The sequence below is a fragment of the Eucyclogobius newberryi genome, unplaced genomic scaffold, assembly GCF_026437365.1.
Source record: "Eucyclogobius newberryi isolate DKJ021-1_F unplaced genomic scaffold, fEucNew1.0.hap1 SCAF_2, whole genome shotgun sequence".
In the NCBI taxonomy this organism is placed as follows: domain Eukaryota; kingdom Metazoa; phylum Chordata; class Actinopteri; order Gobiiformes; family Gobiidae; genus Eucyclogobius; species Eucyclogobius newberryi.
This window is the reverse complement of record NW_027315834.1, coordinates 4,546,804-4,561,354: the sequence shown is the minus strand read 5'-3', so window position 1 is coordinate 4,561,354 and position 14,551 is coordinate 4,546,804. Positions and strand designations below refer to the sequence as shown.

Here is a 14,551-nt window from a genome sequence, read left to right as displayed (position 1 = left end):
CAGTAATTTGATATTTGCTTTGAATGAATATAATGGTATGATAAAAAGCTCAATAAATAGATTAATTAAAAATATATATGTAATCTCATTTATGTATACATTCCTCAAGACTATCTGGTTAATCAATAATTATGATAATTCAGGTCACAATGTAAAAGAAATAAAATAAATGAGGGAAAAAATATATATTATTCAAATATATTATAAAAAAGTACATCTAACTGTAAAGTGTCTTGTGGTTATGTCACATTAAAGTCATTAAGAAAGATTATTTTTATGATGCCGGTAACATACATGTGACAATATACATAGAATATACAGAATCACAGGACCTTTTTCCAAGTACATTTTGTTCCTTTTTAGATCAAAATTGCGGTTTACAATGCTTAGTAATAGAAAGCAGTCCATTGACTTCCTGTTCAAAACTTTAGAACTGAACTCTTCATAGAGATATTTCATTGTAACAAGCAGCAGATTGTAATTTACATTTTTTTTATTTTTGAAAAGAGGCTATATGGATTTTAGAACTCTAGATGCGTCACTCAAAAAGGAAGTTTAAGTACAGGGATGTTGGCGGGGAAAAGGGGGAGGTCAAAACAGGCATTGAGCCTCAGTTGCAGGACAATACAGGGCAATACAGGATTAAAGACACAAACTTCAAGTTTGAGTGAGATAATGATGTCTGAAAGACTGAAAACTGTAATCACAAAGTTAAAGCAGCGCTTTTCAAACACACCGTCCCAGAGTGAAAAGTGAAAAAAAAGCTCCATAAGAAATTATTGGATCTTAAGTCTCCCGGTGCGGGCTCCCGGTGCGGGCTCCCGGTGCGGGCTCCCGGTGCGGGCTCCCGGTGCGGGCTCCCGGTGCGGGCTCCCGGTGCGGGCTCCCGGTGCGGGCTCCCGGTGCGGGCTCCCAGGGAAAAGTTGCACATTTAGGTTATACAACCTAAATGTATAAATAAAATATTCATTTAAATGTGTAAAAAATTGTGAGTAACATGATTCAGAAGTGTAAACCCGTCAACACTAAAGCCACTGTAAATGTGTGGGTTATGTGTAACTATGTCCTACTGTTCTACATGTATATACATACACGTATGTATATACATGTAGTACTACATACGACACGTATGTTTGTAGTACTGCATGTTGTATGCACATGTAGTACTGCATGTTGTATGCACATGTAGTACTGCATGTTGTATGCACATGTAGTACTGCATGTTGTATGCACATGTAGTACTGCATGTTGTATGCACATGTAGTACTGCATGTTGTATGCACATGTAGTACTGCATGTTGTATGCACATGTAGTACTGCATGTTGTATGCACATGTAGTACTGCATGTTGTATGCACATGTAGTACTGCATGTTGTATGCACATGTAGTACTGCATGTTGTATGCACATGTAGTACTGCATGTTGTATGCACATGTAGTACTGCATGTTGTATGCACATGTAGTACTGCATGTTGTATGCACATGTAGTACTGCATGTTGTATGCACCTACATGTAGTACTGCATGTTGTATGTACCTACATGTAGTACTGCATGTTGTATGTACCTACATGTAGTACTGCATGTTGTATGTACCTACATGTAGTACTGCATGTTGTATGTACCTACATGTAGTACTACATGTTGTATGTACATGTAGTACTACATGTTGTATGTACATGTAGTACTACATGTTGTATGTACATGTAGTACTACATGTTGTATGTACATGTAGTACTACATGTTGTATGTACATGTAGTACACATGTTGTATGTACATGTAGTACACATGTTGTATGTACATGTAGTACACATGTTGTATGTACATGTAGAACACATGTTGTATGTACATGTAGTACTACATGTTGTATGTACATGTAGTACTACATGTTGTATGTACATGTAGTACTACATGTTGTATGTACATGTAGTACTACATGTTGTATGTACATGTAGTACTACATGTTGTATGTACATGTAGTACTACATGTTGTATGTACATGTAGTACTACATGTTGTATGTACATGTAGTACTACATGTTGTATGTACATGTAGTACTACATGTTGTTGCTCCCTGTTCTGTCCCTTTTGAATAAACTATTAATAAATAAAATATTTAGTATGTCGAGTGGTTTCTGGGATTTTTAGGGAAATTGCTAATTTTGTGAAAGGCTAAATTGACGTTTTATTAGTCATATGATTAATAGTTTACAAAGCCATTCGCTATTAAGAAAACTAATTAGGAAAAATAAAACTAGCACTAGAAAACTTGAAACCGTGAAAACTGGAACCAATATAAACTTTAAGCTCCAAACTCTTGGTAAACTAATTTCTCAACAAAAAACATAATAAAAAATAGATGACTAGAGCGGAGGAGGCCGTCCTGAGCTTCATCGTTTTTACTTTAGCGTGAGAAGCAGAAGATATATTTAACAATAAGCTCCCGTTTCCATGGGGACAAGATCAGACCGCGTTTATTTAAGCCTCAAAACGCAGATGAAACTTTAATGGTTTTGTAGAAGAAAACTAAAGCTTAAGGATTTAAATATTAGAAATGTAGAAATATGATCCAAGTTGCAGGCGTTGTACTCAGAGGTGCACTACTTTCCTGGTGGAGTGTCTGCCACCTGCTCGTCTCCATGGAGATCTGATTGCTTTTCCAGGAATGTCCCATGGTATGGCATTTGATGTAATCTCCATGCATTTCTGAGCATTAAAACAACTATGATTGAGAAACAGCAAGATACAGGAGGATAATGCCGAACTCTGGAACATTCTACCCCCATTTCACGCTTCACGCTTCACGCTCGTCATGTCAAAGAGGAAAAACATTACGGATTTGAGAGAACTTAAAATTGCCTGTGTGCAGACTCCAGTGGGAACTGCTATTTATTTTATTTTTGGCAGTGTGAGCTGTTTTAGACAGAGCCGTTTCAGGCTGCGAAATAGACGGGGGCCCGGGGCCCGCAAGCAGTTAAATCTCCGGCGGGCCCGCGGTTTGAAATAGGAGGGGGCCCGCCGTGCCCCTCCTCGAAAAAAATCAAGATTTAACTAGTAATTTGGCCATATTCGGGGCATTTTCATCGCTTAAGTTTCGTTTCCACTTCGCACGTCTTCTCGCTTCTCATTGGCCGAGCGGTCTCCGTGATGTAATATCGATGAAAGCGGGCATCTGATTGGCCGCTGCGTTCGTGTTGTGTTCACGTGTCCTCGGAAATGCCCGGTCTAATTTTCTGGGCAATGTATATATGTTTATTTATTTTGTAGGACGTGATTTCATATATTCCACAACATCTCCTTGTGTCAAATGCGGTAAACAGTATTTATTTTATATATAATAAACATTATTATATTGAATTAAACCGTTTTAAAGATCATGATCTCTGGTTTAAATGTTTCAGTATTTGTGCTCTTCATATCAAATAACAGATAAAAGTACTTTAAATTGTTTTACATGCTAATAACCAGGTTTAAAACAACACATTTATCTTGTTCTTATGACGCCGCCATGCCGCGCGCGCTTGTGGGCCCCTGAAATTGCTTGGCCTACCCAGGCCCCTAACTTTGAAAATCTATTTCTCAGCCTGCGTTTAGTGTGATATGGAGTCACACATGGAGCCCGGCACGTGTGCTGTCCACTCAGCCACTACACTATCACAAAGCATGTGACATCACATGCCTCTGCTCGGATTAGAGCCAATTACAAACACCAGGCGGCAGGGGCGGAGTTTGAAGTGTGGAGACCTGTTAGACCAATCATACTGCTCCTTATACAGCCGGACCCCACCTTTCCTCCCCCTCTCCTCCCCCCTTTAGTCCTCCCCCCTTTAGTCCTCCCCCTCTCCTCCCCCCTTTAGTCCTCCCCCCTTTAGTCCTCCCCCTCTCCTTCCCCCCTTTAGTCCTCCCTCTCCTCCCCCCTTTAGTCCTCCCTCTCTCCTCCCCCCTTTAGTCCTCCCTCTCCTCCCCCCCTTTAGTCCTCCCTCTCTCCTCCCCCCCTAGTCCTCCCCCTCTCCTCCCCCCCCTAGTCCTCCCCCTCTCCTCCCCCCCTTAGTCCTCCCCCTCTCCTCCCCCCCTTAGTCCTCCCCCCTTTAGTCCTCCCCCTCTCTTCCCCCCTTTAGTCCTCCCTCTCTTCCCCCCTTTAGTCCTCCCTCTCTTCCCCCCTTTAGTCCTCCCTCTCTTCCCCCCTTTAGTCCTCCCTCTCTTCCCCCCTTTAGTCCTCCCTCTCTTCCCCCCTTTAGTCCTCCCTCTCTTCCCCCCTTTAGTCCTCCCTCTCTTCCCCCCTTTAGTCCTCCCTCTCTTCCCCCCTTTAGTCCTCCCTCTCTTCCCCCCTTTAGTCCTCCCTCTCTTCCCCCCTTTAGTCCTCCCTCTCTTCCCCCCTTTAGTCCTCCCTCTCTTCCCCCCTTTAGTCCTCCCTCTCTTCCCCCCTTTAGTCCTCCCTCTCTTCCCCCCTTTAGTCCTCCCTCTCTTCCCCCCTTTAGTCCTCCCTCTCTTCCCCCCTTTAGTCCTCCCTCTCTTCCCCCCTTTAGTCCTCCCTCTCTTCCCCCCTTTAGTCCTCCCTCTCCTGCCCCCTTTAGTCCTCCCTCTCCTGCCCCCTTTAGTCCTCCCTCTCCTCCCCCCTTTAGTCCTCCCTCTCCTGCCCCCTTTAGTCCTCCCTCTCCTCCCCCCTTTAGTCCTCCCTCTCCTCCCCCCTTTAGTCCTCCCTCTCCTCCCCCCTTTAGTCCTCCCTCTCCTCCCCCCTTTAGTCCTCCCTCTCCTCCCCCCTTTAGTCCTCCCTCTCCTGCCCCCTTTAGTCCTCCCTCTCCTGCCCCCTTTAGTCCTCCCTCTCCTCCCCCCTTTAGTCCTCCCTCTCCTCCCCCCTTTAGTCCTCCCTCTCCTCCCCCCTTTAGTCCTCCCTCTCCTGCCCCCTTTAGTCCTCCCTCTTCCCCCCTTTAGTCCTCCCTCTCTTCCCCCCTTTAGTCCTCCCTCTCTTCCCCCCTTTAGTCCTCCCTCTCTTCCCCCCTTTAGTCCTCCCTCTCTTCCCCCCTTTAGTCCTCCCTCTCTTCCCCCCTTTAGTCCTCCCTCTCTTCCCCCCTTTAGTCCTCCCTCTCTTCCCCCCTTTAGTCCTCCCTCTCCTCCCCCCTTTAGTCCTCCCTCTCCTCCCCCCTTTAGTCCTCCCTCTCCTGCCCCCTTTAGTCCTCCCTCTCCTCCCCCCTTTAGTCCTCCCTCTCCTCCCCCCTTTAGTCCTCCCTCTCTTCCCTTTGGTCCTCCAAGCACTGTCCTGCTTAGTTGTGGTGTTCAGTCCCACTTTAAGCTGTTTGAGGAGGACTTTTTGTATAAACTAAGGTTTACAACATTATGTGCTGAAATGTGCATCTTTCAAGATGAAAAGACAGGAAGAAGTTTAGAGAAGTAGAAGCTTAGAAAAGCAGCGCTATGTTTAAAGTAAACGTAAAGATGCACGTTTAAAGCTTGTGAGCATCTTTTGTTTGCTCCACATACCGATACAGGAAAGTCCTGGCTTTGTGCGAAGGTAGATCACAGAGGGGTACAGCAGAGGGTACAGCAGAGGGTACAGCAGAGGGTACAGCAGAGAAAACGGCAGAGGGTACGGCAGAGGGTACAGCAGAGGGTACAGCAGAGAAAACGGCAGAGGGTACGGCAGAGGGTACGGCAGAGGGTACGGCAGAGAAAACGGCAGAGGGTACGGCAGAGGGTACGGCAGAGGGTACGGCAGAGGGTACGGCAGAGGGTACGGCAGAGGGTACGGCAGAGGGTACGGCAGAGGGTACGGCAGAGGGTACGGCAGAGGGTACGGCAGAGGGTACGGCAGAGGGTACAGCAGAGGGTACGGCAGAGGGTACAGCAGAGGGTACGGCAGAGGGTACAGCAGAGGGTACGGCAGAGGGTACAGCAGAGGGTACAGCAGAGGGTACAGCAGAGGGTACAGCAGGCACCTTCACCACTTGAGAGCATGAGATACAGGCCCGTTCTGTTGTGGGTCACTGCTGCTAAACAAAGAAACATGTACTTTTGATGCAGGAAGAGCCTAAACACAACATCAACATCATTGTCAAGTTCTTTTTCACAGAAGTCTTCTCCTTGGTCTTCCTTTAGCATCCTTAGACTCTTATTGTGCCACGACCCTGAAGTGGAAATGTGGAGCCAAATTAAATATTACAGAACTTACTTAGAATACTGCCCCATAGAATTCTAGCAGTGACCTTGTCAGCAACTTTTCTTGTTTCTTAACACACACACACACACACACACACACACGCACGCACGCACGCACGCACACAAAGACACACACACACACACAGACACACACACACAAAGACACACACACACAAAGACACACACACAAAGACACACACACAAAGACAAACACACACGCACGCACGCACAGACACACACACAAACACACAGACACTCACACACACACACACACACAAACACACACGCGCACACACGCACACACACACACAAAGACACACACACAAAGACACAGACACTCTCACACACACACACAAACACACATACACACACACACACACACACACACAGACACACACACACACACACACTTCTCCTCCGCTCTCACAAACAGCAGCCCAAAGGGAGTTTGGCCACAGAATGTGGACTATGTGGATAAAAATAGCCTCTGCATCACTAGAATACTTTCTGGCTTTGTGGGTCTTGAGTGGATTCCTTTTGGAAAAGTTGGCTCTCGTTAAAAGAGGAGAAATATGAACGTTTGAGTGAGGTGGGAAAGATTTTGTTAACTAACATTTAAGAAGACGTATTTTATTCTTTTATTTAGTAACATTTAGTTTCATGTAAACCACAATGTTAAAACAACTTAATAGAAGCCGGTACACTGACTTCCTGTTTTGGAGATACGCACCATTAGAATATCAAGTGTATAAACTATAATTAAAGCTATTAGAAAATGAGCTCACAAAGAGACAAATGTCAAGAGTAGAAAGTGATATGTCTGCACTATTGTGGTTCATTTAGTGGTTCACTCATGTGATACTTGAACCTCAACAAAGACATTTACAGGCAGATTTGAGCACATTCCTGATGCAACGCAAAAACATGAGAAAATGCAAAAAAGATTGGTCAACATGTGTGACATTTACATTTGCACACAAGATGACCGGCCTCTGCTGCAGTTGAACTACAGTTTGCACTAACATTCCCATATTCTCCAAACAAACTTATTATTTCAGCTGATATTACTTTCAAAAGCTCAAATTGGCTTGTTTTGGCTCAGGGAAACTGTTTTCTTGTATAAACAGATCACTGGCAGCTCCATCCCAAAATAAGTAGCTCTGGAAAAATGTTGCTTTCCCATAAAACAAGTGAGCACACTCACTGCGCGATGCGCTCACTCACTGCGCGATGCGCTCACTCACTGCGCGACGCGCTCACTCACTGCGCGACGCGCTCACTCACTGCGCGACGCGCTCACTGCGCGACGCGCTCACTGCGCGACGCGCTCACTGCGCGACGCGCTCACTGCACTGCGCGACGCGCTCACTGCACTGCGCGACGCGCTCACTGCGCGACGCGCTCACTGCGCGACGCGCTCACTGCGCGACGCGCTCACTGCACTGCGCGACGCGCTCACTGCACTGCGCGACGCGCTCACTGCGCGACGCGCTCACTGCGCGACGCGCTCACTGCGCGACGCGTTCACTGCGCGACGCGCTCACTGCGCGACGCGCTCACTGCGCGACGCGCTCACTGCGCGACGCGTTCACTGCGCGACGCGTTCACTGCGCGACGCGTTCACTGCACGACGCGTTCACTGCACGACGCGTTCACTGCCAGAGAAGAACTCAGCATCGCTACTGAGCGTTACAAGAAAGGATTAGACTAAAACTGTCTGAGGTTTGTGCTAAAGGTTTCTCCAAAGTAGAAATCTTCTTAAATCATTTTACTCCTTGGCAAAAATGGTCATTTCACTGCAGTTTAGTGTTTTTTGTTGTATTCTTTGTTGTTCTATAAAGTTAAAATCTGTTCTTTTTGAGACGATTTACTTCCCACAACCAATGGAAGAAATACTGACAACATTAAGCCAAACCAAATGTTTCAAGTTGCTCTGTATTAAAGTTATCAAAAATAGATACCCAGATATTTGATACTAAACTGGTATCAATACTAGACACTCATTTTAAGTATTGATACTGCGGCACGATGATCTTTCATGTAAGATGATTTTTACAGTTATGTGAACACCAGATGTGAGCTTTAGTCTCCATAACTGAGGAGCAAGTTGAGGTTCAAGTCTAAAACCTTGTTCGTGTTTAATATAAGGCGATATAGGATGTGTGAACGTAACAAACTCTTTCCCCCAGAAGAGTCAGGAGGTAAACTCCAGTCATTATGATCATCTAATGTTACTGATCAAAAGTCCAGGTTTGAGCCTAAATGAAAGGAAAGCAGAGAGAGCAAAAGGAGACACGAGGTCGACGAGGGCTGAGAATGAAGTCTGATTAAGTGGAATGGGACAAAACCTACAGTAGTTTTACCTTCATGTTCAATGGCATTTTTCCTATTATGAATCCTTGCTTCTTTAAAATGTTGCCAGTGAGAACTACTTGTATGAACTCTTGAAGCCGTCAAACTAAAAATGTACTTGAGCTATAGCACAACTACTTAAAGGCCACAAGCAAATGCAAGTTCAAGAAAAATAAAGTGTTTTATTCTTCTCATTTTGGTCAGTATGAAGTACAAAATCAGGTTAAATGTCAGTATTATGACAATACTACTCTGTAGACAATGCTATCCCTGGCAGCCCACATTATATAGTCACAAAATAGGCATTATGATCAATACAGTGCATGAAAGTAAAAAATGGGATTTTACTTTTTTTTTGTAGCAATGTTTCTTTTCAGTTATTTCATTTCCAACATAAACTAAAATATCAACTACACAGAGCTCTTGATGAGACTTTTGTTTGACTACATATCCTTGTGCTGCATTTATTTGAACAGCCAGGATTGTTTGTACATCTCTGTTAGAGTGAAACCTCATTAAAAAGTTCACTTGGTGGAGATGAAGAGGCTGCGTGAAACTGGAGCATGGCCCCTGCTGTGTCACATAGAGTTTAACTTAAGAGAGAATATGTTATGGCCCTGGACGTAAAGAAGTAACTACAGACAGAAACTGTGCATGTCTGTACAGAACAGAGCGTGAAAAGATTTAGCCCAAATGAAATAACAGGATTTTGCTTCATTTGTCAAACTGTTTTTTTAATTGTTTCTGTACCTTTTTCAGGAGAAATGTGTGATACATTTTACACAGAATTAAAGGTGTCACACTATTGACCTACTGACACTTTCCCTCTTTTCCCACGTGATCCTATTTCCATCATAATCACACTTCCGGTCCAGCTGGAATGTTGCTGGTTTAAATGTAGAACGAGGGAAAAGTCTCATGGCTAAAACTTGCTACAAAGTAGCTAGATTTGATTTGTCACATGTTCATGTGACTAACAAGCGAAACCTGCACAGATTCTCTGGGCGGCCTGAAAACGGCGAACTTATTTCGTCTGGAGGTCGGCCGCCCTGAGTCACTAACAGAACCAGAAGAAGGATTAGGCCACACGGCGGCGCTCAGACGCGCTTCTGGAAGAAACTGAAGAAGGTATATTATATATGATGGACGGGTAATAAGTAGATTTTGAAATACAAAACGATAGATTTAAATGAAATATAAGTACTTGTATAAGTATACTAAGTGCAAGGTATTTTTTATGTTTTGTAATTTTAGCCTCCCAATAACATTTACCTAAAAAAAACTGTTAATAACAGATGGATTAAACAGAAAATAGAGCAGGATTCATTGTTCCCATCATGGAAACGCCTTTCTACACCTTAGGACTAAAATCGGTGCCTTTTAAATTTTGAAGAGTTAAAAGATAAAGTGATTGGAATAAGATTAGATTTGAAATAAGAACGTTAATCTTCTGTATGAGATTGCCCTCATTTGCAGCTTGGTAACATGCTAGATTATACAGAGACTTTTTCTAATAATATTCCCATGGAGAAAACCTACCACCAGAAACGTTACATATTCTACCTCAATATGTTCTTAATATTTTGTGAATAAGGATGTAAACTGTCTGATCAGAACGCTTCTTCAGTTTGAGACTCACATTGTGACGTCGTCCCTGAAGCTCCAGACCTCCAGTGGTGAAGGCCTGTGTGGTTATTAAAATGTGTCTTTGTGGTGAAATGTCCTGCTGTTTTCGTTTGTCCTCCACACAAACTGTAGTTCTGCTTTTGGTTCCCCCCCACACAGTTTATCAGCAGAGGCCCGTTCCACACTCTCTCGGCTCATCATGTTTGTGAAGGACGGCTCAGTCTGTCACCTACATTCAATTTGCTGCTGGTGCGAAATGATGCGCCAATGACCCAAACCGATGATAACACCAGTGTTTATGTGGCTACTGGGATCAACTGAATCTGTGCCATCATGCTGTTGTCAGCCTTTTTTGTATTATTTATTCATTGTTTTTATGTATTTAAATGTTTGGCATCAGCAGATCTGAGGGAGTTAAAAGGTGCTGTAACTGAATTTAAACGTAACCTAAATATTGACCTGCAGCGAGCGCTTTTCACAACTTTCAGAGACCAGAGCGGCGCTTTGACCGACACCAACAATAACTAGTACGCTAACAGGGCACTTCTTGCATTACGAAGAATAAAGAGCTCTAATTAGATACAGAGAGTACACAACGTTTTCAATTTCAACCAAAGAGCTGCTTTTACAGTATATCTGTACAAACACAGCTACTACACAAACACAAAAATGTCTCTTTAACCAATATATCAAATAATATCAACCGGATAGATTTAAATGTTCTCAATTTAAATGTTTTATATACAATAATCTTTGTTCTTACAATAACGTGACATAATGTTATAAATGTACCATCTTTACCATAGTTTTTATGCAACTCTAAATATTAAAACTGTAAAACTGTAAAAACATTTTGTCGCAAACTCAAACGGAAAAACATCTACAACGAGCCATAGCAGTGCAGTTATTCTAGCAACGCCCATGATTATTCAGTTTCATTAACAGCAAAATAGTCATTATTGTAAAAAGTCTGCTTTCAATATTCCATCTTTGCAGAGTACCATGGACGTGACTTTGAGCTGTTGTAATTCACAGTATAATTCACGTTTAAATATGTCTCACCTTCTGATTCGCGGAGGCTTCGGAGGAGGCGTGTCCCATGTCTCTTCGTCTGATTGTTGCCGGGCTTTGTCGGGACTACTTTCATCCTGCAGAAACACAACGCACGTCATCAGCTGTAAGTACATGAATATGTTCTTATATTAAAGGTGCACTATGTAACCTTTCCGGTTTTCACCACCTTGTCTCACTAGAGATGTAATTGCTTCTCTGGAATGAACTGCTGCAAGATTAATTGCAGAAGAATTTAAATTGCAGTTTAAATGAATGACGTACCATCAGTCTTCTACTGCATAAAAACGGCTTAACCTGATTGTTTAGATCTGTGCAAACGGGTTCTGAAACATTTAAACTTAAAATACAAACTGCAAATAGAGTTTACTAAATGTTGCCGCCCCATAGACGGAAGGAAGAGTTGTCCTAATGAATCCTAGAATTGTAAGGAAAGGCGGGAAAGATTTCAGCTGCAGCGTCTAAACGATCACCTCCACCGCCTCCAGCGAAGGACTCGTCAGCAGCAGCACCATAACAATCTTCACTGTGGCCAGCAAAGGATTCAGTTCAGTTCTTTCCCACATGGTCCTCATCACAGGCCTTGGACCCATCTGTAACAGGCCTGGCAGCACCCGTGTCATCACCCCTGCCCTCAGAGCAGCCCTGGGTCCCCCCCACATCACCTACTCCCACTACAGAATCCTCACTCTCCTTTTTATCTCCACTTTCACCCAGGGGACTTCTCAACCACCTTGAAAGTCTGATCAAATCAGCCATTAAGATGGTTCCACTCACACCTAATATAGCAAGATCAAGAGTCAACAATGATGAAATGAGTCTAATGAGGACGTGAATCTAGACAGACAGAACACAAAGACACATGTGCAGCGTGAACATGTGATATACTGGGTCTGCAGTTTAGAACCTGCCGCATTGAAATGAGACTTTCTTGGCCAGACCTAACCCACGAAAAACACGTGGATCACTACTGTGGAACAATCTTTCTGTGCAAACATCTCATGTTACAACGTAACACTCACTCGTTTAGCACAAGCTCAGGAGCAGATTGAGAAATTAGTCTAATTAGTCTTGCTGCGCAGCGGACGGCGGGTGTGCCACGAGACCCTGATCAAAACACAACTGGCGCATCATTACCGCATTTATTTATGTCTAAATATCTCTATGGGCATATCTCTTTGTAATTTGGTTGACGTGGCTTTTATCCAGCGCTGTACAGCCCGAAAGTACGGTACTTTAACATGTCTGAAAACAAGAGTGCAGCTGCCAGTGTCTTGTTTATAAAGCTTGTGTGTCTCTCCCTCTTCCCAGCGGATGTTGCTATTCTCAGGCACCAAGTGCATTATGGGTTAGCAGTGATGTCATCTTAACTTCCGAAGCAGGAAGTCAGATTTTGGATCGCTGCCAGTAAAACGCCTTAGTCACGTCTTAGCATCCTCTGTCCTCAAATCTGATCTCAGTAAAACACCACTCCTCCACACACACATGCAGAGAGGCTGGGTTAAGGACATCTTATGTAGCAGTGTTGTCGCCATAACAATGTTTCCAAAATAATAGTACTTTAGTACTTTAATAATCATTGATAAGCTCATACTGTAGTCATTAGTTATTGTTAAGTTTGGGAAAGTAAGGTTTTTAGACAAAAGGTCCCAAAGCGCTCCGACTCGTGTCTGCTCCAGGTCAGCTTCAGCTAAAGAGGAGCTACAAACCACAGTGAGATGTTTGGACAAGAGAGAACACAGACTCGGGTGAAAGCAAGACGGTCAAAAGCAGATACAATCAGAAAATACTGGTCATCATTTCTCAACAAACACTGATTTGTGATAAACAACTTCCAGTGATGCTAATTTATAAGTTGAGCCCAAATGATTAACAAAACAAAGTTAGCACATGTTAGTAGGGATGAGAATCGAGAACCGGTTCCACTTGAGAACTGATTCTATTTTTATCAATCCATCAGAAAAGTAATTCACCTCCCTTAAAATGCCTCTTATCGATGCCTCTTTGGGCTGCTGTATCTTTAAATATTGTGCCTCTTTACTTCCTCACTCAATCACAAGTTACACCGGCCTGATAAATTGGCCCGCCCAACCATAGTAGCACTTTTGACTTTACTATAAAATTTGGAACATAAGCCGCTACTTTTTTCCACACGCTTTGAACCCTGTGACCTATACAACGATGTGGCTAATTGATAGAGTTTTACGGGCTAACGGCCTCTAGGGGTGCTCTAGAAGGAAGCGCAAAGGTTTGACACACTGTAGAAGACTTCGGTTGAATGACTGGAACAGAGCCAGATGTGGAGGAAGAAAGATGCAGGTAAATCAGCTCGCTCAGAGAAATCAAGGACAAAGGGGACAATAATGACTATTCAGACGTTTTCTCTGTATGTTAAGCTTCAAGATGCGAGTCTGACTCATAAATTAGTCCAATGAGACACTGAATTTAGACATGGCTAAACACAAAGATACACACACAAACATTTTTTGTACATTTTGTAGGTGCTGCTTATATGTCGGACTTTTACAATAATTGGAAACATTCTGCTATCAAAACCTAAATTAAAACCTTTCGGTGTGATACAGACCGAACATTAATGATCCAAGCCTTATTAAAGCTGTGGAGGCTCATCAAAACAACATCATGTGCAAAATCTGTGGCCCTCCAAGCTGTATGTTTCAAGATACTGCCCTGAGTGAAAGAAAAAAGTTTCAAATCATATCAATTCCCATCCCTACACGTCAGCACAGTAGTTTCCCGTTATTATTTTAGTAGAGACTCCATGAAGTGAGTCAGATAGTTTGTCAATCGAGGACATTATGTTACATGCATATATCTGCAGCCCTTTTCAATTGCTAATTGCGACAATTCAGATTGCAATATTGATCCGATTGTGATTAATCTTGCAGCCCTACAGTACAGACCTTTAACATTCATAAAGCAAACTTTTATTTTCTGTTTGCAGGCTAAACCCTCCTCCTCACTCCGTCCCTCGTGACTAATTATTTGTGTTTTTTCCCCCTCTCCGTGAGTTACTGGGCTGCATCCTGTCTTTCTTCAATAGCAGACAGCCTTGACAATACACAGTGTGTGTGTGTGTGTGTGTGTGTGTGTGTGTGTGTGTGTGTGTGTGTGTGCGTGTGTGTGTGCGTGTGTGTGTGTGTGCGTGTGTGTGTGCGTGTGTGTGTGCATACCATGCCATCATGAATTTGAGTTGAAGAACTTTCCAAGACTAGAAGTTGTTTCTCAAAAAGCTGTGCAATCGCTTTGTGAACCAACTCGTACTGCTCCTGGGGAAAACAGAAGCAAGCAAACATTAGGATGAGAATAAAGAAATAGAAACAGAATA

At 43.4% G+C, this 14,551-nt stretch overlaps 1 protein-coding gene across 1 annotated transcript in view; it reads right to left on the bottom strand.

Moving 5' to 3' along the window:
• The window catches only part of ptpn12 (protein tyrosine phosphatase non-receptor type 12), a 93,066-nt gene that overhangs the window by 32,485 nt on the left and 46,030 nt on the right, over positions 1–14,551 (bottom strand). Inside the window, exons 11-12 of the mRNA XM_072453768.1 lie at positions 14,397–14,492; positions 11,194–11,279 (exon numbers count right to left, since the gene is read on the bottom strand). Of these exons, the coding sequence (XP_072309869.1) occupies positions 11,194–11,279; positions 14,397–14,492 (182 nt within the window). The remainder of the gene's footprint in view (positions 1–11,193; positions 11,280–14,396; positions 14,493–14,551) is intronic.